We start from the raw sequence: 22,692 nt of genomic DNA, 5'->3' as shown, positions 1-22,692 counted from the left end.
ACAGGCGCATCTTTAAATATTTGTATTCGACTGACCAAAGGCCTCAATTAAAAAAATAACACAGTGAAACAACAACACATTAATCCCTTTCATATATTCGTAGAACAGTGGCTGCTGAATCGAATAAAAATACATGAATGCAGTTTGTTATTTTATTAAGGTTTAAAACACGCTGCACTTAATGCAATATTAAACACAAAACACCGGCACGCATTTGGTTTTTAAATTAGGGTCAATGTTGCGGAGCCGGGTAAGCGTTTCATAGAAAAGTTTCTGTACCAGTCGTCATGGAAACCAGGAGGAAGGCTCTGGGTGGGGTGAAAGGCCAACAAGATGGTGTCGCCCAGCGCGGAGGAGTGTCACTGACAGAGAGTATATTTTTTACTGAAATGCAATTAAAAGAGACACACTGCAATATGCAATTCAGAATATGTACTGTTTCCTGATCTTAGAACAATAGGGCAGTTTAATAAGCGCCGTCAAAACTGAACATGATTTAAAAAACGAGAATTATTGAGAAAAGAAAACAACAAGGTGAAGTAAGAACACTTACTTTTATTATTATATTATAATAATGTATAGTTTTATTTGGGTATTGTAATGTATATGTTTAAAACGTACACACAGCAAAGTTTGTTCATATTTTGTTTTATTAAGTCGTATTATTTCCATTAAATTCCATACTGTATTATTTTCTACAGTTTTCACAATCCTTCCAAAAGATGTATACTACCCTTATCAACAAGGTCTGCTTTTAATCGTTTGTATGCGCCGCCAATGGTAGTTTCAGCTGTAGAGACACAAGCTTGAATTAAATAGACACTCACTGCTAGACAAAGTTGTGTACGAGTTCATACATGACTGTCACAGCTCAGGAAATACAACACGATTTTTTTATGATATAGTTTTTTTTTGCGAGCTGAATTAGACCCACCTATTCAAAAAACTAAAAGCCCTTAGTAATTTTGGATAAATATATAAATTATAATGGACATTGAAGTTGATATGGTTTAAATTAAAAATAAATAAATAAATAAATAAAAACACTAGAATTCAACACATCAGGTACTTTAAAGTAGAGTTTGTAACATGTTCGTTTTTTTATTGTGTAACTCAAAAATGTGATTATTTTCAACTTTTGAAAAATGTGAGTAAATTACATTTAAAATATAGATTTTCACTTTTTGTTTTCTCTTCAGCTGTTTTCTAACAGTCCCTCTCGCAAGCAAATGTGCAGCAGTGTGGAGTAGTGGTTAAGGCTCTGGACTCTTGACCGGAGGGTTGTAGGTTCAATCCCAGGTGGGGGACACTGCTGCTGTACCCTTGAGCAAGGTACTTTACCTAGATTGCTCCAGAAAAAACCCAACTGTATAAATGTGCAATTGTATGTAAAAATAATGTGATATTTTGAAACAATTGTAAGTCGCCCTGGATAAGGACGTCTGCTAAGAAATAAATAATAATAATGTGCTTATGTGGTGTGTAAGTGCACCCCCCATTCTGAAGTACATGAGTGAATGCACCTGTTTGCACTATTATAAGTGATGTGTAAGAAGTCACTGTTAAGGACTCTCAGAATTCCAGTTTATCTTATGTACAGATGTGCTAAGACCGTACAGCACAATTCTAAAGTAACTTTTATATGTTTAATAGTAATTCCTGAGTACAATCTTTTTGTGATTTTATAATAACTTAAAACGTTGTGTGTCGGGTGTCTCTGATTTTCACCTGTGTTGTCCTTGTGCCTTGACTGCAGGAGATCTGTATCTGTTCTACAAAAGAGACACAATGTAGTGCCTTACACTGCCTTACCTCTTTATTAGGACCTGAAAGTAGATATCCGGATACAAGTGCAGCATTGTTGGACAGACTTGATCCACGCTGATGATCAAATAAACTAGGACAGCTTTAAGGTGCTGTAGAGGGCACACATCATATCACAAACCAAATGTGCTTCTTTATTTCAGGGTGAAATCTAATTGAGTAGTCTTAATAAAGTGGCCAGGTGGTGTGCGTTATATTAACAGTACATTCTGAAATGGCTTACCCAATAGGGAGACTGTGCCCTGAACTTCAGTGTTCAATGTGTGTATGTAAACCTGTGTGTTTGTGCTGGTATTACAGGCCTGGTTGATGGCCTGTTTGTGTAGATATGGCAGCTCAGTGGCTCTCCGACTGCGTTGTGGGGGAGGGGCTAGAGGAGGCTGGCTGGGGCGGAGCTACAGCAGCAGAGAGGCTGGCCCCGCCCATCCGGATTCGAACCCCAGCCGACTGCTGAGAGACAAGAGCGAGAAGGAGAGGAGGCAGAGAGAGAGGCTGGCAGCCATCCATGCAGAGAATGCACGAGGAACCGTGAGTCATGATACAATAAGACAGAAGCGTTGATGAGCATTAAAAAAAGTAATTAAAATGACATTTCAAGCTGCTAAAGTCTCCTAATTAAGGGTTGAATGTCATACTGTGTACATCTACATTTTTAATATTACCTGTTTAATGTATAATATTGTTTCATGTGCTTTATCATTCTCTAATTCTGTTTGTGCCTGTTTACCAGACTGACTGTTCCAAAACATTCCCTCTTAACCACTCCTCAAAGTTACATTTTTGAAGGAAGGTTCAGAAATGATCACTAGGGCCGCGCAGCTATAGATTCTGCCCCCTCTGAAACTGTGGCCACTTTGAGTTAAATCTCTATATACAAAATCATCCTTGCAGTGGGGATAGAAATTACAGCTGCGCATCCACGGGCAGACATTTTTTCAAAGCAACTCACTGCGCAGCTTTTTAGAAGTGTCTTGAAAGAGGACATTTTTTGCTGAAATATCTAGATATATATATATTTGCTGAAATGACTAGAAATCCCTTGGGCACTTGCAGGCCTGTGAGGAGAGGCAGATGAAATGGACAGAAAAAGAGAAGATAGTTTACAGCATCCCAACCAAGCCTGGAGAGAAAAAAGGTAACAGTCATTGAATCTGTTCATTTTATTCCATGCACCCAACCTTATGAGAAAGCAGAAGACCTTGACGACTGCCTGGTTTATACACATTCCACAATAAGCACATTTAGCTTAGAAAGCAGCAGACCGTGATGACAGCCCAGTTGATGCACTTATCCCCAAGATTAGCGTGCTGCAGACCTTGTGATCCAGTTTTTGCAAAGGTTTATTATTTTGTACTTTTTTAAAGCTAATATGAGAACGTCCATCCTTTAACACAATGCAATCCCTACCTGAATCATACATTTTGAAGTACACTGTGAAAGAAGACGCTGCCTTCCTCAGTGTTTTACTTTGTCTGTGTATTTCTGTGCAGACACGTCAGTGCCATTGCCTGCTGGTTACAGCCCACAGTATGTCGAAGCCTGCTGGTATGCTTGGTGGGAGAAACAAGGCTTCTTTCAGCCAGAATATCACGTGAGTTACTTTTAGAGGAGCGATCAGCAACTGATTTCCTAATCGGTTATCAGACAGCAATCGATGCATTGAGAACTCTTTGGCATTCATCAAGAAAGAAGCTAAATAAATGTGTTGTTATGCATAGTAATATAATTATGCATTGATAAGCCTTTATTAATATAAAGGAAGAAGATTTTTTTTCAATATATTTTGCCATTTCTCATTGCAAAAGAGCTCTAGTCTAGCAATGTGCAAGAAAATCATGCGTTTCTGGGTAGCTAGCTTTGTGAGACTCCAGCGTATTTCAGAAGGACTAACATCATTTGGAAAAAAATGTTCATTCAAAGTAATTGATCCGTTCTTTGTTATTTCCTAAACTAGAACCGCATACCTCATGCCGTGGAACGCACTTATTCCCTGTGTATCCCTCCACCCAATGTGACTGGATCGCTCCACTTAGGCCACGCCCTCACAGTCGCCATAGAGGATTCCCTGGCACGCTGGTGAGTCCAGAGGCATTATGGGACATTTGTTTTTGGCTTCTTTTTGCACCCACCTGCTATATGACATCAAGTCATTAGCAGCAACAGCTATCAGGGCAGCAGTGTGGAGTAGTGGTTAGGGCTCTGGACTCTTGACCGGAGGGTTATGGGTTCAATCCCAGGTGGGGGACACTGCTGCTGTACCCTTGAGCAAGGTACTTTACCCAACTGTATAAATGGGTAATTGTATGTAAAAATAATGTGATATCTTGTAACAATTGTAAGTCACCCTGGATAAGGACGTCTGCTAAGAAATAATTAATAATAATAATAATCAGATTTCAAAATATGTTATGGGGTTTTCCATCATTCTCAGTGGTTTTGGATTATGGATTCACTAGGCTGTGAGCTTGTCTGGAGAATCCTAGGTGACGGGACTGAACAGCCTTCCTCATTCCATTCAAATCCTGTAGCAATGTGACCACCTCTGCGGGCCCCACTGACTCTCTGTCTATACTATACATTTATAGGTGGGGCAGTAAATGCAGATTTAGAGAACAATGATAAAAACATTGAAGCAGCAGAACACAAATCCACTCAGAGTGATCGCAAACACCATAAACATGTAAGAAACATTTTAAATTCAAATAACATTCAAATGTCATGCAGGCGACGTATGCAAGGCTGCAAGGTGGTGTGGGTGCCAGGATGCGACCATGCAGGTATTGCAACACAGGTTAGTCCCAATTATCCACCCCGTTCTACCTACAGACTACACTTCAAGGGTAATCGCTAATTACAACACAGTAAAACAATCAATAGAAAATCCATGTGCTTACCTTTGTATTTGCACTAGCAACATTATACCGTGGAAGATTGTTTAGTTCTTGGCTTGTATTTTATACTTGTTAAAAAGACTATTATGCTTATATGAAGTCGTTTCTGTTTTCTGGTAGCTCATCAGTTCATCGATTTTTGTAGTTCAAACTCAGCTCAGTGGTCTCGCCTCAAGCAGACCAAGTCACAGCAAAGGTACTAGGAAACAGCAGTTCATTTATAGTGTTGTATTAGAAATATTTCATATTAACTGATGTAAACAAAAAAAAAAGGGAAGAACTAAAATATTCTCAGCACAATAAAAGGGAAGGACATGGTAATAAAACTAAGAGGAAAGAAAATTGTTTTTTTTGTCACTGCTTTAAAACATTTTAAAGTTTCATTGTATTTGTAGGTGTTGAAAAATGTGAGGGTCACCATTTCTCATTTTGGTAATTACCTGCATGTTACTGACTCTCTTTGTTTGTCCCTCGCAGGCAGTGGTAGAGAAAAGGCTGTATCGAGAGAAGAGGGTTCGAAGACAGGATCTGAGCAGGGAGGAATTTCAGCACGAGGTCTGGAGATGGAAGGAACAGTGAGTCGGCAGAATACATGCAGGCTTTTAAAACTGAACTTAAAATATTTTTAATGGCATCATGATCGTTTATATGGGTTCAAGTTAAGATATGGTACCAGTACTATAGCCTACAGTAGTTAGTGTTGTGTACAGGTATGGCCAAAAGTTTTGCATCACCCTATAGAATTAACTAATTTAGCTTCATAAAGTCGAATGAAACCTGCTGAAAAATGTTAAGTTAACGGAATTGCATACCGCTTTTTAGTTTTCCATATACTTAACTGACAAATTAAAAAATGTGACATTTCAAAATGTAGCATGAAATACTGTACTACTATTATGGCTTCCAGCTTTGCTGTATCATTTTGTAGTTTCTTTGATTTCATAATGTTAAATAAAAGCTCTAAATTATGTTAGTGTATTTTTTTTTTTTATGTCTCAATCCTAAAATTCTAGGTGAGGCAAAACCTTTGGCCATAGCTGTAGGTACCGGCCCTTTAAATACTCGAATGCCTGTTTAGTCAAATTGAAACTTGAAAGTGACTCCCTCCAGTCCTATTTGGAGTGCTGTATTTGATAATGGGACTTGCATTGCGTTCACACTTTTCAAGGAAAGGAGATGAGATCTACCACCAGTTAAGGAAGCTGGGAGCTTCGCTGGACTGGGAGCGAGCATGCTTTACTATGGACAGGGTAAGCTGGGCTGAGACTCATGTTCATTATCAGAAAATTAGCTATTTCAGCTTCAGCTTACGTTTGTAAGTTTGAAGGGACTGACCCAAAGTTGTTGTAACTTGGTTCAAGCTGTGCTTACCATGTCAACTGAGCTAAGAGTTGCATTCAAGCAAATTTTAGTTAAATAATAATAATATTTTCAGTACAAATAACTCAATATTGCAGCAAAAGAACCCAGAACCAATCTGAAGTATTGCTAACACCATAACATAGTAATGAAAAAAAGCTATTAAAATGACAATTAAAGCTGCTTTCTCTTTAAGTGCTATTTGGGTTATGCAAAAGTTGTGTAGATGAAAACTTGTAGTTCTTGGTCCCTCTATTGCCTTGCTGCAGTTAGACCATGTGATCTACAGCAAAGGTACCAGGATGCAACAGTTTGTCTGCAGCGTATTTTAAATGTGGGCCTAACCTTAATTCATTTGGATAAAACAAGAGAAGCAAAAGAGGGGGACCTGTCATAACCCTAAATAAAGCTTATCAGAGGAAAGAAAGTGGATTGCTTAGAATTAATTTAAACAAACTCTTAGTTTGGCTGATTGCGATCCGTAAACCCTATAGCCAATACTGAATTTGTGTTGCTAATTATTATTTTTTCTCCAGAAATTCTCATCGGCGGTGACGGAAGCCTTTGTGCGTCTCCAGGAGGCGGGGCTTATCTACCGCGGTCACCGATTGGTCAACTGGTCCTGCGCCCTCAATTCAGCCATTTCTGATATCGAGGTCAGTGGCTTGGTACAAATCTAGAGCCTGTTTATCAAGGTCTTCACACCAAAGAGAGGTTTTTGTATTTTTGGGAAAGGAAAAGCAGAACTGTAATGTTAGGAAGCTAGTTTCTGGTTCCTCATGGTCAGCGCTTTCTCTCACGCAGGTGGACAGTGTCCAGCTGACTGGACGGACGTTGCTGTCTGTCCCAGGCTACCAGGAGAAAATCCCCTTTGGAACGATGGTCACCTTCGCATATCCATTGGAAGGGGAAGGTAATAAGAATGCATAGAGATATACATCATTGTATATCTAACACCATTCAAAGATTCACTTACATTTGATTAGTTTTTTTTATTTTTTTGACAAATCTTTGCTTTTTATAATGCAATCTGTCTGAGTGGTTCTCAAATACTCTGTTTAATTTTTATTTTTTTTATATGTTTGAGACAATGAGTTCAGGAGTTCAGATTTGATTCTAGTTACCTGGCATTGATGTAATGCCTTCATGTTGGTACCAGTGCCATCTAGTGCACAGCAGTATGTTGTCAGGAAAACTATTGGAAAACTGTTGGAAACTTGTTTCCAAAGTTGCAGATCACTAGATGGCGCTGGCGTTTACTTTTTTAAAGACATGCTGATAAATCCTTTGTTACATCTATCTTGTGGCCGACAACTAAAACTGAAGAGCAACTCTCAAACTTATAGTCAAAGCACCTTAAAAAACGTAACAAAATACAACATTTGAGTAATGTCAAAGATAACCACTACAGATGATTGCAAACATCATAACAAGGTAAGGGGACAGTACAAACAAATTATTATTTATATATTGAAGCTACTTTAAAGAGAAACTTGGTATGAGTTTGGACTATCACAGTTATACTAATATTTAACCTTTTTTGAAAATGTTTGTTAGGCCATGTGACAGGGTCTTCCTCGTGTCACGCGTGTGGGTAGCCGCTGTTCAAGCATACAGAGAGACAGAGGTGGTGGTGTTGAAAACGCTGGCAGAGGCGCACAGGTTTTATTCACAAATAAACAAACACAAAACGAAAGTAAAATAAAGATGGTCATGTGACGTTACCAGCGATGGTAACGCACAGAGGACTAGTACATCAAGCTGTACAAAAAGTGCAAAATAAAACACAATACCATAAACTATAAATCAAAGGTGCCGTGAAAACGGCAGGCCTTGCAGCAGCCCTGAGCCATCTCCCGCGGATGTTTTTAACCTGACGGACACTCGATCAAGACCCGCCCACCTGCTGATTGAGGTCCAGCCCAGCCAATCACCTGCTGCCCTTCCCCTCAACCAAGCCTAGCAGGCAGCAAGTCTCAATCGAGCGCCCGTCTGTAAACAATAATTCAATTAAACAAATCAGCTCCCAAAATGACACAAAATAAACCCATTCCACATACAAATTATATAACCAACACTAAATACACACGTGCAGGGCACTCGCCCTGCTACATACCTCCCTCCTTAGGATGAACCCTAAGGGTTCATCCGACAACACCATTATTTAATATTACGATCATCACATTACAAATTTACACTAACCGACATCTTACAAAACCCACGCAGTCTAAACAAAAACAAAAAAAAAAAAAAACTTTTTATATCTACTCCCCATCCCCCCAATTTTTTTTTTTTTTTTTTTTTTTTCTTTAAATCCTATTCTAACACATATGGGCGGGTGGGAGGGAACATTAGAGCCCAGTCAGCCTCAACCAACCACCAGACAGCTAACTGGCTCCAATGTTAAATCCCCACAATTATAGCTACACTATCATTCACTATTATTTACCATCATTAATCACTTATCAATATTCCCATCACCACAAGTATTACTATCAATTTAACCATAATCCTTATTACTATTACCTTCACCATACACATCACTAGTTTACTATTATCATTATAATTGATCATCATTATTATCACTATTTAACTATCATCATTTAACCTTCATTTATCATTCCTATAATTACCATTACTAACATCACTACAATAATCATCTCACATTATCAATAACTAACTATCATTTATCCAATAAATCATTTAACAATAATCAACTAACATTTATAACTATTCACCAACACTTATTCTCACCCCTGGGCTTCTATGCGGGGGCGCCCATTCAACCCCGCTTACCCCCTAAACCCAGTGTCCCTTCACGGGGCTCCACTTCGAAGGATTGCCCCGCCTCCTTCTGAGACGATCTCCCACGAACGACAGGTCCTCCTTTGCTGACGCTCGGCAGGCAGTTCCTCCCGCTGGCTTCCCGGGCAGGCAGTCTCTCCAGCTCCTCCCTCGCCAGCTTCCAGGACCGGAACTCCTCCTTCTGCAGCTCTCGGGGACGGACCCTCCTTGGCCTCTCTGGCGTTCGGGATCTCTCGGCTCCATTAAGGACAGCGGCTCCATCCATCTCCTTCAGCAGCCCCTCGGGGTTACCTGCGGTCTGCCCTTGTCCCCCCCAAAAAATTTCAGGGGTTTGCTCCTCCTGTCTCTCCGTAGCCATCTAGCCTTGCTTCGGCAGGATGCAGCGGAATCCCACTTCTGACACCATATGTGACAGGGTCTTCCTCGTGTCACACGTGTGGGTAGCCGCTGTTCAAGCATACAGAGAGACAGAGGTGGTGGTGTTGAAAACGCCGGCAGAGGCGCACAGGTTTTATTCACAAATAAACAAACACAAAACGAAAGTAAAATAAAGATGGTCATGTGACGTTACCAGCGATGGTAACGCACAGAGGACTAGTACATCAAGCTGTACAAAAAGTGCAAAATAAAACACAATACCATAAACTATAAATCAAAGGTGCCGTGAAAACGGCAGGCCTTGCAGCAGCCCTGAGCCATCTCCCGCGGATGTTTTTAACCTGACGGACACTCGATCAAGACCCGCCCACCTGCTGATTGAGGTCCAGCCCAGCCAATCACCTGCTGCCCTTCCCCTCAACCAAGCCTAGCAGGCAGCAAGTCTCAATCGAGCGCCCGTCTGTAAACAATAATTCAATTAAACAAATCAGCTCCCAAAATGACACAAAATAAACCCATTCCACATACAAATTATATAACCAACACTAAATACACACGTGCAGGGCACTCGCCCTGCTACAGGCCAACATAGAAAATGAGAGCCCCAACAGGTAGGGTGGATGGAATTATGTCATTAGCTAATTCCACTTTTAAGAACTAGAACTTGAACTAGAACTAGAACGGAATGCAGCAGACAAGTAGAACATTCTAAGAATGTCACAACACGATTCTGTCGATCAAAAAACAATACGGTGGCCATTCACTCAAAATGATACAGTGACGCACTCAAGAAGATGAATGGGTTGTTTTAAACGAGGCTGTTCATTTTTGTGTCTTTCTGTGTTGCAGAGGGGGAGATCAGTGTGGCCACCACACGCCCAGAGACAATGCTAGGAGACGTTGCTATAATTGTTCATCCAGAGGATCCCAGATACACTGTAAGTGACATGAGCTAGGCTGGAGCACAGCGCAGTATTTGGAACAATAACAATTGAGGTGATATTTAAGGATAATTTGCATCACCTCCTTTTTACCTGTTTAAAAACCGTGTGTTCTCTGTCATCCTTTTGATGTATCTGCTTCGATGAGTTTTTTTCACCATCTGTAATCGGGATCAGAAAGCCAGTAAATTCAGTAAAATCTCAGCTGCAGGCACACTTATTGTTGTCGGCAGAACATTATGATCTGAACAAGCCCCTTTTAAGCGCCGTCTGGTACCAGCGGTGGAAGCTATAGTACGGAGCTACATTCAGGGGGTTATTCTGGGAAATGCTTTTGAAAACGGCGAAAATAATCTCTTTCATATACAGAAGTGCCCACACGGACAGCTCAAGTGCAATCCACATCGTTCTGTGCAGTCCCTCGGACTGGATCTTTCTGTTGAAATATACCCCAGTTCATTTAAAGCCCCCTCCACTTAATCCATTTTCCCCTTACATTATTAACATGCCAATGGAGACAAGCAAAACCAATGCACATTCATGCATCAGTCTGAGAGCAAGCCTCTGCAAATGCATGTGAATGTTTAACGCAAAATGAGTAGTTGCCAATTCCTTACATAATGCAGGATGCACAGTTACCCTGTCGCACCATCCTCAGTGTATATAACAACACAAATCGATTCTAATACTGAATCCAAGTTGCACTCAACAAAACAAAGAAAACAAGATCTGCATGGTCATTTCGGGCAAAAAATGCTATTTGGGTTTAAAAATTGTCAAAAATGCTCCTTTTTAAATCAGTCCCATCAAGGCTCTTCCCTGTGTGTCTGCGATCTCTATGTAAGGTTTTTTGATTTCTTCTTCAGAATCTCCATGGCCGTCACGCCCGTCACCCCTTTACTGGGAGACTGCTTCCCATTCTCATTGACCCACTGGTGGACCCCCACCTGGGCACAGGTAACCAGATTGATCTCACTGTAGCGTCTCCCACCCTGGGCAGTGCATCTGCACCTTTAAACACTCGATCAGCTATGGCCAAAAGTTTTGCATCACCTAGAATTTTAGGATTGAGACATGATTTACATATTTTCTTTAACATCATGTAATCAAAGAAACTACAAAATGATATCGCAAAAGTCTACCGGAAAACATACTAGTAGAACAGTATTTCATGTTAGATTTCGAAATGTCACGTTTTTTGAAATGTTATCAGTTTTTCGTTAAGTAAACTACAAAGCGGTTTGTAATTCAATCTGTTAGCGTAACATTATTCAGCAGATTTCATTCGACTTTATGAAGCAAAATTAACTGTACCATATCTTATTATTATTATTTATTTATTTCTTAGCAGACACCCTTATCCAGGGCGACTTACAATGGTTACAAGATATCACATTATTTTTACATACAGTTACCCATTTATACAGTTGGGTTTTTACTGGAGCAATCTTGGTAAAGTACCTTGCTCAAAGGTACAGCAGCAGTGTCCCCCACCTGGTATTGAACCCACGACCCTCCGGTCAAGAGTCCAGAGTCCTAACCACTACTCCACACTGCTGCCCTAACTTGAAAACCATCTTAACTTGAAACCATGTTTTTGAAACCTCATGCTGGATAGTTTCTGCAATAACATTATACATGTTTTCTTTATTTTTATTATAAATAGAAAACAGAGGAAGTTTTTGCTTATATAGAAGTCATTAGAATCCACTCCCCCATATTAGACAATACAGAATCGTCTGTATCAAATGACTTGCCACTGGGATATGCAGCTGTCTTCCAAGGAAAGCCCTTAACATAACACATAGGAATTCTTTATGTGGGGAATGGCCTATTTACAGGCCAGTTAGTTTGTATTCTCTCTCCTCAATCCTACGTTCGCCCCAGGTGCTGTGAAGTGCACCCCTGCCCATGACCCCCGGGACTTCGAGGTGTCGCTGCGCCACGCCCTCCCACGCCTCTCTGTGATTGGAGGAGAAGGCACCATGACGGAGCTCTGTGGAGACTGGCTGCAGGTACGAACGTGCAGACCGGACAAGAACGAAAGAAAGAAGCAAATCTATTCATTTTTTAACTTGCAGACTGTAATGAGAGTAAAAGAAGTCTCCTGCAGAAAGTGGGGTTCTGTGGTCAGGTCTTCAATACCTTCCTCGGTTTAAGGATAGTAGTGGGACTGCATTGCGTGTACCTCCAAGCATACAACACCGATGGAAAAAGCAGACAAACACCCCACCCCCCTATCATTTAAAGGCTCTTTTAGGGGAAGATGGCATTTTAAGCACCCAACTTTAGCCGTTACAGCAAACCAAAAGTGTTCTCTTTTTCCGAGTCAGGGGGTGAAGCGATTCGAGGCGAGGCAGAGAGTCCTGGATGCCTTGAAGGAGAGAGGGCTGTACAGGAGCACCCAGGAACATGCCATGCTGCTACCTCTGTGCAGGTAACGAGAGCTAGTCTACACGGCAGAATCCACATGTACTAGAGCAATGTGGTGTTGGTGTGAAATATCACAGTTAGATTAAATAATGCACGCTTCTTGTTTAGAAAAAAAAAAACTTTGAAAAGTTTCAAATGGCACGATAGCCTCATAATGTCTCTCAAGCATGTCTCCTCTCTGAGTAAAGCTGTCCCCCTGCAACACTCTGACTCTAAAGGATGTAAGGATTACCACATGTGTTCTCTATGGTATTTCTTACTGATGGATTTCTTAAGGGATTTCTTCAGTACGGGAAGACTGTTGCAGGAGGGGGAAGGTTGATTTAAGCACGTTGGCCTGCAGGCAATCTAAAAATGTTTTTTTGAACTATTTCAATGCTTTTGAGAGGTTAAATATAAAGATCTGAACAGTGTGCAAGATACAAAAACACGCTGCTTCTATCTGGCCATTTGGGGTCTTGTTTTGATCTTGATGGGATAGCTGAAATCTTGTGAGAATGTCCTATAGAAGTAGATCTCATTTTGGAATCTCGCATTCATTCAAATCCAACAAAGAATGGACCAATCCCATTGATAAAAGTTGCTAAGAAGACCCAAGGACAGTAATTCTCTGAATGCAGCTGCTTGATATGGGTTTTAACACACAGTCTTTTCCCTAAGTTCCATTTGTTTTGTCAACAGAATACATGAACATTAATGAGGTATTCTGTTAATCAAACAAATGCAGTTTGATTATTTCACATGTGGGCTGCTGGGTTATTCAGCGGTCCTTATTCGTGGAGTAGCTGCAATGCTCTGAGCACTCAGGCTGTGTCTCTGTCTCTGTGTGTAGTCGCTCAGGGGATGTTGTGGAGCCCTTGCTAAAGAGCCAGTGGTTTCTGCGCTGTGATCAGATGGCACGCAGGGCTATGGAGGTAAGAGAAAGACATCTATTTGGTGGACATACAGCTACAAATGCCAGTCAAAGATATTTGTACCCTTCTCTTATCTGATTTTTTAGTGATTTTTTGTATAGTTCCTTTACTCTAATATTGAGATTTTAATCAACCTGCTTATCACAAAACAGAGCCCACAGAGTTCAAAGGTCCCAACTCAGGGTGTCAAACCTTTCAGTTAATGATATTATCGATTTATCGGATTAAAGTAATCAAGATCGCCTAGTTTTTAACTCTGGTTTTCAATTTGAATGGCCTTGTTGCAGTTATTGCAACAGTGCAGTTGGCATACACATTTAAATATAATATAAACGGTTGTGAAAGTCCTAATTCTGGGATTCCGGAATGTTTTGTGCTCTGTTCCAAAGGCGGTGGATGACGGCCAACTGGACATCATTCCCAGCTTCCACAAGAAGACCTGGAAAAATTGGCTCTCGAACATCAGGTACCAGAACTGGAAAGAATGCTGGAAACCTGAGAGTTTATCAGCCTGTGTTTCACCCCAGTTAGCATGAATCTTGTATTGCCTTAACTAAGGCAGCATTGCAATCAGGTTATATGAGGCCAGCTGTACACATTTAAACACTAGGGCTAAACATTTACAATTAGAGATTGTATTCCCATTTTGTTCCTGCATTCGCTACATGAGCCTCAAATGTGCAGTTTTGAAAGAAACACGTTACAGCAAACATGTAACATCTGTTACTACACCAGGTTACAGAAAGTCCTCAGTTTGCTTGTGTTGCCTGCCAGGAAGTCTCTTATTGCTTTTCTTCCTAGGTCATTTCACCCTAGCAGTGTTTTTGGGGTGAAAGCCTGTTACTGGCTCAAAGTCATTAGGGGAAGAAGCTGTAGGTCACACAATCACGCTCAGTAATCTGACACTGAACAAGGATTTCCGGATCAATGCTTCTTTATTACATTCTTCCAGAGCCTTCTGTGCAGATGTTGTTGTCTTACCAGTTTGTCTATAAGACAGATTTAGCTGCAGGTTGGAAGGCGGATAAGTTTCCTCTCACTTTGAAATCTTCTGTAATTGTCTTGCCTTGGCCTTAATGGAATTTAGCCAATCACTAACTGCCTTTGCATCATTCCCTCTCCAGTGATTGGTGCATCTCACGACAGCTGTGGTGGGGCCACCAGATTCCAGCCTATCGCGTTTCCTTCCCTGGGTCATGTGATAAACAAGAGGTAAGGTGTATTTTTTGCATTTTGCATTGTTAGAATTCAGTTTTATTGGTGAGTTAAGCCATAACATGCTGCACCTGTTGATATTTTAAAACCCAATTATTGGCTTCATTGGCATTTTCACAGCGCCCCTCATTGCTGTGGAGTCATGACTCGCGTTAATGAAGCTCAAATGAAACACAATGGAAGAATGTAGTAAACGAACAACAAAGATTATTGAAGTGGTGAAACTGAACATGATTATGTGGCACTGTCTTGTCTGTCTCACTGTCTGTCTGTCTGTCTGCAGTTTTAACATTTCACCCTGGTCCTTCTTTTCAAGCAGGATGACAGTGATGCACTCTGGGTATGTGGGCGGAACCAGAAAGAGGTCAAAAGGTCTGCTGCTAAAAAATTTGGGATTCCTGAAAATCTAATCACAGTGACACAAGGTAAAGTCCCCTCCCCCAATTGGAAATGACATCAATGCCACCCAGCCAGATTGAAACCAATCCTGCGGAGGTGAAATGCAGACGAAGCTATTGAATTAGCTGGCTCTCTGTCTGCGGTACCTAGCCCCCGCTGACTGGAACCCAGGCCTCCAGGGGTGAAAGGCAGGAGAGAGTCCGAGCCCGCTAGCATTGATCTAACCCTGTGTTGAGTCTGTTGCATTATAATCAAGGTCTCGTTTCAGACACTGATGTTCTGGACACCTGGTTCTCCTCTGGGCTCTTTCCATTCGCCATGCTGGGCTGGCCGGAACAGGTAGGGACTGCAGCTGTCAATAAGTTTTCCATTTTGTGTTTGAACCCTCATTTAGAGATCATTTACATTGTTAGGACCAGCCCTGTATCGATTGGAACACTTTCAATGTGTATGCAATGCTTGAGTCCAGACTGACATCACTTCCTGTTTCCAGACCCCAGATCTGCATGAGTTCTACCCAAACAGCCTGCTGGAGACAGGAAGTGACCTCATCTTTTTTTGGGTAGCGCGTATGGTGATGCTAGGACAGGAATTGACCGGTCAACTGCCTTTTAGCCAGGTGAGCCAGTTACTTCTACCAAGTTGAAACCTGTCTGTCTAAGCATGTGTGTGTGTGTAGCCATAAAACATTTGTGTCACCCTTTTACCTTTTTTATTTCCAATTCAACTGAAAACTGGAAACCATTATCCATTAGTGTTTAACTGAATCCCTTACTTAATTGAACAGATTATTTTTCCTCTCTTCAGGTATTTCTGCATTCAATGATCCGAGACGCCCACGGCAGGAAAATGAGCAAATCTCTGGGAAATGTCATCGACCCCTTAGACGTCATCTCGGGCGTGTCTCTGCAGGTACAATACTTTGCAGACGGTCCCTAATTTTACGCACCCGTCTTTGACACGGCAAAGGACTTTTCTTCATGGACCACTAGCATCCTAATACCAAAGATATGTGTTTCTACTACAACCTATTACCAGTACATTATTCTGTCTATAATAAGAGCAATATTCTACTATTAAAACCTTTTATTTTCTGCAAAATAGAGATATTGGACTTGGATTTGAAGGTGTTTTATTTTTTTTCCCAGCGGTTGCATGAGAAAGTACAAGAAGGGAACCTGGATCCCAGAGAGATTTCAATTGCACTGGAGGGACAGGTGAGCCCAAGAATAACCTGAACCTCCTTTCACCTGTTGCCAGAAGCATTTAGTACTAATTACATAAAAAAAACCTGCAGGAATTATTTAGTGAAGCCCTGCGTGTGCCTCCTGCAGGTAATAAACACAAGCCCCTTCACTGACCTCCGAACAGCTTTACAAAGCAACCTTCAAAATTAGCAGATCAAAAAGACGTGCCAATTTCAAATGATCGTGATTTCTGAGAAGGAAGGAGAATGCAGGCGCTAGTCCTCTTCAAGAAAACTTTTCAGCAATGAAAAGACCTTTTTGATATGAATGTGAGAATTCATCAGATCATTTATAACATATTATAGCAAATAAAGTCCCCCCTCCCTACTGTACATATGGGGCTGTCATTCCAGCTCAGGTTTTTGGTAGCATTGAAAATCACTCAAGGTGGCGCTGTAGTGGTTTGTAAGTAGGGCTTCTGATTTTCGGTTTTAACTGATAAACAATAAAACACCCTCCCGATACAAAAAATAATAATCTGTGTATAGCCAATAAACACTGGAAATGGTTACTCCATTCCAATATATTATTAACTTAATGCCTCCAACCAGTTGGGTTTCCCGCGGCATCTGTAGCCACAAGCGTTGCATCACCCTATAGAATTAGCTGCGTTTGCTTCATAAAGTTGAATGAAACCCGCTGAATAATGTTATGTTAACATATTGAATTCCACACCGCTTTGTAGTTTTCCATATCCTTAATGAAATACTGACAAATTGAAAAATGTGACATTTTGAAATCCAACATGAAATAAGTGTACAACTATTATGGCTTCTGGTAGACTTTTGCGATGATCAATTTGCATTTTCTTTGAATACCTGATGTTAAATAAAATATCTACATTTTGTTTATACAATTTTTTATTATGTCTTAATCCTAAAAATTCAAGGTGATGAAAAACTGTTGGCCATAGCTGTGCACCTCCAGTATCTGTTATCTCCAGTATGTGATGTCTCTGTTTCCTCTGCTTCTCCTGGTTTGCAGAAGCGTGATTTCCCCAGAGGGATTCCGGAGTGTGGGACGGACGCCTTGAGGTTTGCACTGTGTTCCTATCGCTCTCAAGGTGAGAGAGAGCTAGAGAGCCATGACTTACCACATTGTGATGAAACCTGCTTAGAAACTCTTTCAGGCTTTGTCTGTCTGACTGTAGGTCACACTTACATGTATATATAAATTATATAAAGAGAGCTGCTTATCTAGCTATGAGGAATTTGGTAAGGACATTTTTTTAGCACAAGTTATTGCGAGTGTCAGAAACTAGAGGCTAGAAGGGGGCAGATGTCCCTATGCCTGTACTTGTACAGATGCAAAATCCATTCATGGTTTATTGATCTCCATGGCTTTTATTTTGCCAGCCTCAAGATAACATTCACTGATTGATTAATCCTGGATTTCCTATTTCGAACCTTACTCCTTATAGTAATTAGCACATGCATGCTTTCAGTATTCAAAGCCTTTTTTGAAGAGACTACACATTTTTTTCTCACTCAATGTATTGTTTAGTGTCAATTTAATTAGCTGCTATTCAATTAGGAAATTATTAAGAGTTTATTTGCCAGACGCCTTTATCCAAGGCGACTTGCAGGTGTTACATGGCAATACAAGGTTACATGGTGAGAATATGTTAATGATGTAGTCTGTTTGAAAGTTTAACAATACTTCCATACGTTATACCTGTTGCTTATTCAGCTATCCTCGTTCATTGAGTAACTACAGTACTTCATGACCGCTCCTGGCGTATCCTCTATATGGCCGGTCCCTTTGTTCTAACTCTGCTGTCAGATTGTGTATGTACAGCAGTGGAGCAGGAACACTGTGGTACGAGTTGCTGAATCAGTTGGATTGTGCGCTCCAGTGACTCATTTGTTGCGGCAGGAGATGACATCAATCTGGACGTTGGCCAGGTTGTGACCGCTCGGCACTTCTGCAATAAGATCTGGAATGCCGTCAAGTTCGCACTGGGAGCACTGGGAGACCAGTTCGAACCACTGCCCCTCCAGGAGGTGAGCTCTCTCTCTCTCTCTCTCCCCTTAGTTTACCATAGGAGCAGCATAGCAAAGTGGAATGAAACATAGTGAAAGCATGGGTAAGCATTGTAAAGAATAGTGAGGTATAGTAAAGCTTCTTAAACATGGCAAACCAAGGTATATGGTCTACATGCCCAGTGTAACCATGGCAAAACTGCAAAAATACTGTGGTAAACTTTTATAAGGGCCCCTCTGCTCTTCAGACTTCCCACAAGCTCCCCAGTTTACAGCATCTCAAGTACATATGCATTGCATGGCCAAAGAGCTTGGATTTGGCATTGCCCTGATTTAGAAATACAAATGAAGTGTGACATGTGATGCCTGTGATAAAGCTGCTGTAGTTTATTTAGGCATCTTTGCAGATCAAGCCCTCCCAACAATGCTACAAGCACTGAGCACTGAGAACTGTGTGAGGCAACAATCAAATGGGGTAGAATGAGTGTAAAGATGATGAAAATGGATGAGGATGAAAGAGTTGCCAGCCCTTGTCACGTGTGTTTCAGGTGAGCCCTGCCAGTGCTATGGATCGCTGGGTGTTGAGCAGACTGTATCACGCTGCTGTGGAGTGTGAGCGTGGGTTTGAGCACTACGACTTTCATGCAGTCACTGTAGCCGTTCACAGCTTCTGGCTCCACAGCTTCTGTGATGTCTACCTGGTAAGAAGCAACGCGGCCTTTGGAAGATACCCAGGGTGATTTAATAAACTGTGTTATTATAGACTGCAGAGGATCTTTCAGCCAATCAGAGCGCCCACTGTATTCCACGGCGCATCACAAATTCATTCATGACGTCAGCCGTACCGTATTGAGTTCTGACCGTGCTTTATTCTCAATATTGGTACGGCTGACGTTGCCTGCTTTAGAAAAAAATACCTGAGGCACCTGAAAGTCCTTAAACTGCAATGTCGATTCAAGATTGGCCATGAATCTCAGCAACTTAACAGTAGTCCCTTCGTCAGCCTTTTAACTATTTTTCAATAAAAACCACACAAAATAAAGCTAGGTCTAGAATGAAAAACAAATGGATGTTTTTATTTTAAACTTGAGTATTTACAATAACGCAGTGTGTAACAGAGTTATAGAATTCCCTCATGTTTCAATTTGATATTTCACAAATTTGACTAATTCACAGACAGGCCGTATATTAATTGCAAATTTAGCATCGTGGTAAAATATTTTGAAATGACTGATTTACAGGATGTGAAATAGCTTCTCATTTTCTTAAGCTGCATGTAAAAATGTAACATACAGATAGACGGATGTCTAGACAGAGGCATCTCCATACACCCCCACAATCTGATACTCACAATAACCTGTGAAAGCAAAGCAGTTTCATCACAACTGGATAAACGGTTTTCCATATGCAAAAAACATAAGGGAGACACACGGGAGGAGGGAATTTGGAACGCACACAGACAGACTCGATTTGCATTCAGTTCACTGCAGCTTGGCGTTGACTCAGCGTGTGTGTGTGTGTGTGTGTGTTGTCTTGCAGGAGAGTGTGAAGCCGGTGTTGCAGACAGGCTCCACGGAGCAGGCAGACAGTGCCAGACAGGTGCTTCTCCTGTGTGTGGGACAGGCCCTCTCCCTGCTGGCTCCCTTCATGCCGTACCTCTCCGAGGAGCTGTGGCAGAGACTGCCGAAGCCAGCTGGACAGGAACCCAGCTACCACAGCATCAGCGTGGCACCGTACCCAGCGCCCAGCCAGCTGGTAAGAGCTGAGACTGTGAATGTGTATCTGTAGGGGTTGGTGTCAAAGCTTGGTAACTTTGAGTAAATCTGTGCTAATAAAGCGCTGGACCTTAAAAAGCCAATTACATTTTGCACATATTTATTAAAACAGCATCATTTTACTCAGGAGAAAAAATAACATGCATTTTGAATTTGATAATGTCCCCTCCCTCCCTCCCCTAGGCTCACTGGAACTCTCCTGAAGAAGAGGCCAACTTCCTGTTTGTCCAGGAAGTAGTTAGAGTAGTGAGGTCACTGCGGGCAGAGTACCAGCTGACCAAAGCCCGGCCAGAGTGTAAGTGTGACACAGTGTGAGAAAGACAGTGGCTCTGTGCCACACATTACTAACGGACCCCCCCTCTCTCTCCCTCTCTCTCTCAGTGTATATCCAGTGCAGTGAGCTGCGCTTCAGAGAAATATTAGAATCCTTCAGCACTCCTGTTCAGGCTCTATGTCGGTCGGGGGCGCTATTCCTTTTATCTACTCTAGAGGGCGCTCCCAGTGGCTGTGCAGTTGGCATTGTCAATGACTCCTGCCAGGTCTACCTGAAGATACAGGTATTTGACAGAGTGGCTTGGAAATCACAAGAAAAATGGTAATAGCTCAATATTAAGTCGGATAAAAGCGTCTGCTAAATGATAATTCACCAGTGTGTACGTATTCGCTTGTGTCAGGGCGTGCAGTGTTTGATTGCGTTTCGATCTTGTTGCTGTGTGTTTCAGGGTCTGGTTGATCTTCAGAAGGAGCTCGCTAAGCTGGGTGGGCGCATGGAGAGGCTACAGGCCCAGCTGGACCAGGCTGTGGCCAGGACCTGGGTTCAACAGTATGAGGAGAGAGTGCCTCAGCACATCCGGGAGGAAAACACACAAAGGGTGAGAATATAACCATGGCTTTAAACACGCAGCTGAAAGGTAGACAGTACTGACAGCAAACCAGTCTTTAACAATGCCGATGCCCCACCAGTGGTTGAGTATTATTTTGAGTCACGGTATTATGTCCTCCATTAATTTCAGATCTCTTCCACAAAGACGGAGCTGGAGAGAACCCAGCAGATGATCGAGAACTTCAGGAGCATGTTACCTGAGCGAGACTGAGTGACACTGAATCAGTAGACAGTGTGTAGTACCACATTCTACCACACAGTGGATACACTGAGTCTGTAGAGGGGCGGCTGCTGCAGTACCAGGCACTCAGAGAGACTGAGAGGGGGCTGCGCCACTTACAAACTGAAATGCAAAACCAACCTGTACAAAACATCATGTCATTCCCACAGAGGAAGTATTGGATAGCCAAACTTTAAGGAACAGGATTTTAACATGTCTTTGCTTCCCAAAGTCCCGTTTTCATATAATGACTGAGAAAACGTCTCGTATTCTGGATGTTAGGTTGTATAAATCAATAAAAGCAAAACAATGTGTTCAATACGAAAAGCAACCCTTTCTCTCCCAAGCTCAATAGAGCGCGACCTCTCCAACTGTGCCACAGTGAAGCTGGCAACTTTAACTTGTATTCCAGTATTGTTTAAAGCTGCAGTGTTCAGTATCATGTGCACAATGAAACACGATTCATGGGTTCATGTTTACTACATTCTGGGGGTGGCAGGTGCGCTGATGGGTAAATGGAATTGACTGCATAAATACTGTACAGCTACTACAGTATAAACTCTAAAGCCAACATCTGTGTTTCACATACACAGTTCTGGTAATGTTAAGACCATTTTTAATGTTTAGGTGGGAGTGACAGAGTTGAAAGGTCACATTTTCACATGATTTGAATGGAACGAGGAAGGCTGTTCAGTCCTGGCACTTAGGATTCTCCAGACAACCTCAAAGCAGCACAATGGCAGATTTAAACAATAATATTAAATCAGTATTGGAGCAACAGAATCTGTGTTTTCTGAAACTGAAAAAGGATTCTCGCACGAGGCAGCTCCATTCCTGCGTCTGTGTTTTTAACCGTCGCACTGTGATAATCTCATGATGTATTGGAAAAGTGAATGAAAGGCAATGAAAAGGTTCAGGGAAGTTTATTGGCCATACAGCCAAGTGCATTGTATTCTGTGCTGTATACTGTGTATATTCCAAGCGCAACATTTTAATTTTGTAAAGGATTTCGATTAAGTAACAAAAACATGGAACTTAATTTTTTTTTAAAAATAGCTGTGTACACAGCACTGTGAATAGTCTGATTTTAGCATGCATTCTGTAAACACACTGATCAGTTTTTTTGTGGAGTTGCCTCTTTACCAGTAGCAGTTAAAAACCTGGGATGACATTCAAAATTGAAACTTGGTTTGGACATTCTTTAGTACAAGTTATTGAGGTGGTCAGATTGATATGTCACACTTTTCCATGTACGTAGTGTGGAGGGTGAATTTCCTTATTGCCTCCTCGTGATACTGGTGGCTTTGTGAATCTGTCTTGTCAACTGTCAGGTGGGGTTTATGGTTGCCATGGGTTACTAGGTCACTTGAGCTCACATCCTCACAGGAAGTGGAAGAACAGAGGGAGGAAGAAAACAGGAAAAGGA

The 22,692-nt window shown here is 41.6% G+C and overlaps 1 protein-coding gene across 7 annotated transcripts; it reads left to right on the top strand.

Moving 5' to 3' along the window:
- The first annotated feature begins 282 nt into the window (after window positions 1-282).
- On the top strand, window positions 283-21,585 carry LOC117433959 (valine--tRNA ligase, mitochondrial). 7 transcript variants are annotated; one of them, XM_059009268.1, is made up of 31 exons: window positions 283-534; window positions 1,200-1,299; window positions 2,125-2,352; window positions 2,878-2,959; window positions 3,315-3,415; window positions 3,779-3,900; window positions 4,549-4,615; window positions 5,193-5,290; window positions 5,884-5,965; window positions 6,611-6,730; window positions 6,879-6,987; window positions 10,107-10,195; window positions 11,065-11,155; window positions 12,086-12,213; window positions 12,532-12,635; window positions 13,464-13,545; window positions 13,935-14,011; window positions 14,670-14,757; window positions 15,077-15,185; window positions 15,428-15,498; window positions 15,653-15,778; window positions 15,967-16,071; window positions 16,308-16,376; window positions 17,391-17,469; window positions 18,282-18,409; window positions 18,937-19,089; window positions 19,928-20,143; window positions 20,347-20,458; window positions 20,545-20,720; window positions 20,886-21,035; window positions 21,177-21,585. In XM_059009268.1, the coding sequence occupies exons 3-31, from the start codon at window positions 2,134-2,136 to the stop codon at window positions 21,255-21,257; spliced, it is 3,234 nt and encodes a 1,077-aa protein (XP_058865251.1). In that variant the 5' UTR covers window positions 283-534; window positions 1,200-1,299; window positions 2,125-2,133; the 3' UTR covers window positions 21,258-21,585. The 7 variants fall into 7 exon arrangements, with proteins under 7 accessions (XP_058865251.1, XP_058865249.1, XP_058865250.1 ...); XM_059009266.1 differs by having other exon boundaries at window positions 1,200-1,332; XM_059009267.1 differs by having other exon boundaries at window positions 283-539.
- The last annotated feature ends 1,107 nt before the right edge of the window (window positions 21,586-22,692 follow it).

Source organism: Acipenser ruthenus, chromosome 38 (assembly GCF_902713425.1).
Source record: "Acipenser ruthenus chromosome 38, fAciRut3.2 maternal haplotype, whole genome shotgun sequence".
Classification (NCBI taxonomy): Eukaryota; Metazoa; Chordata; class Actinopteri; order Acipenseriformes; family Acipenseridae; genus Acipenser; species Acipenser ruthenus.
Note: the sequence above shows the minus strand (reverse complement) of the source record. Positions and strands in the feature narration are given on the sequence as shown.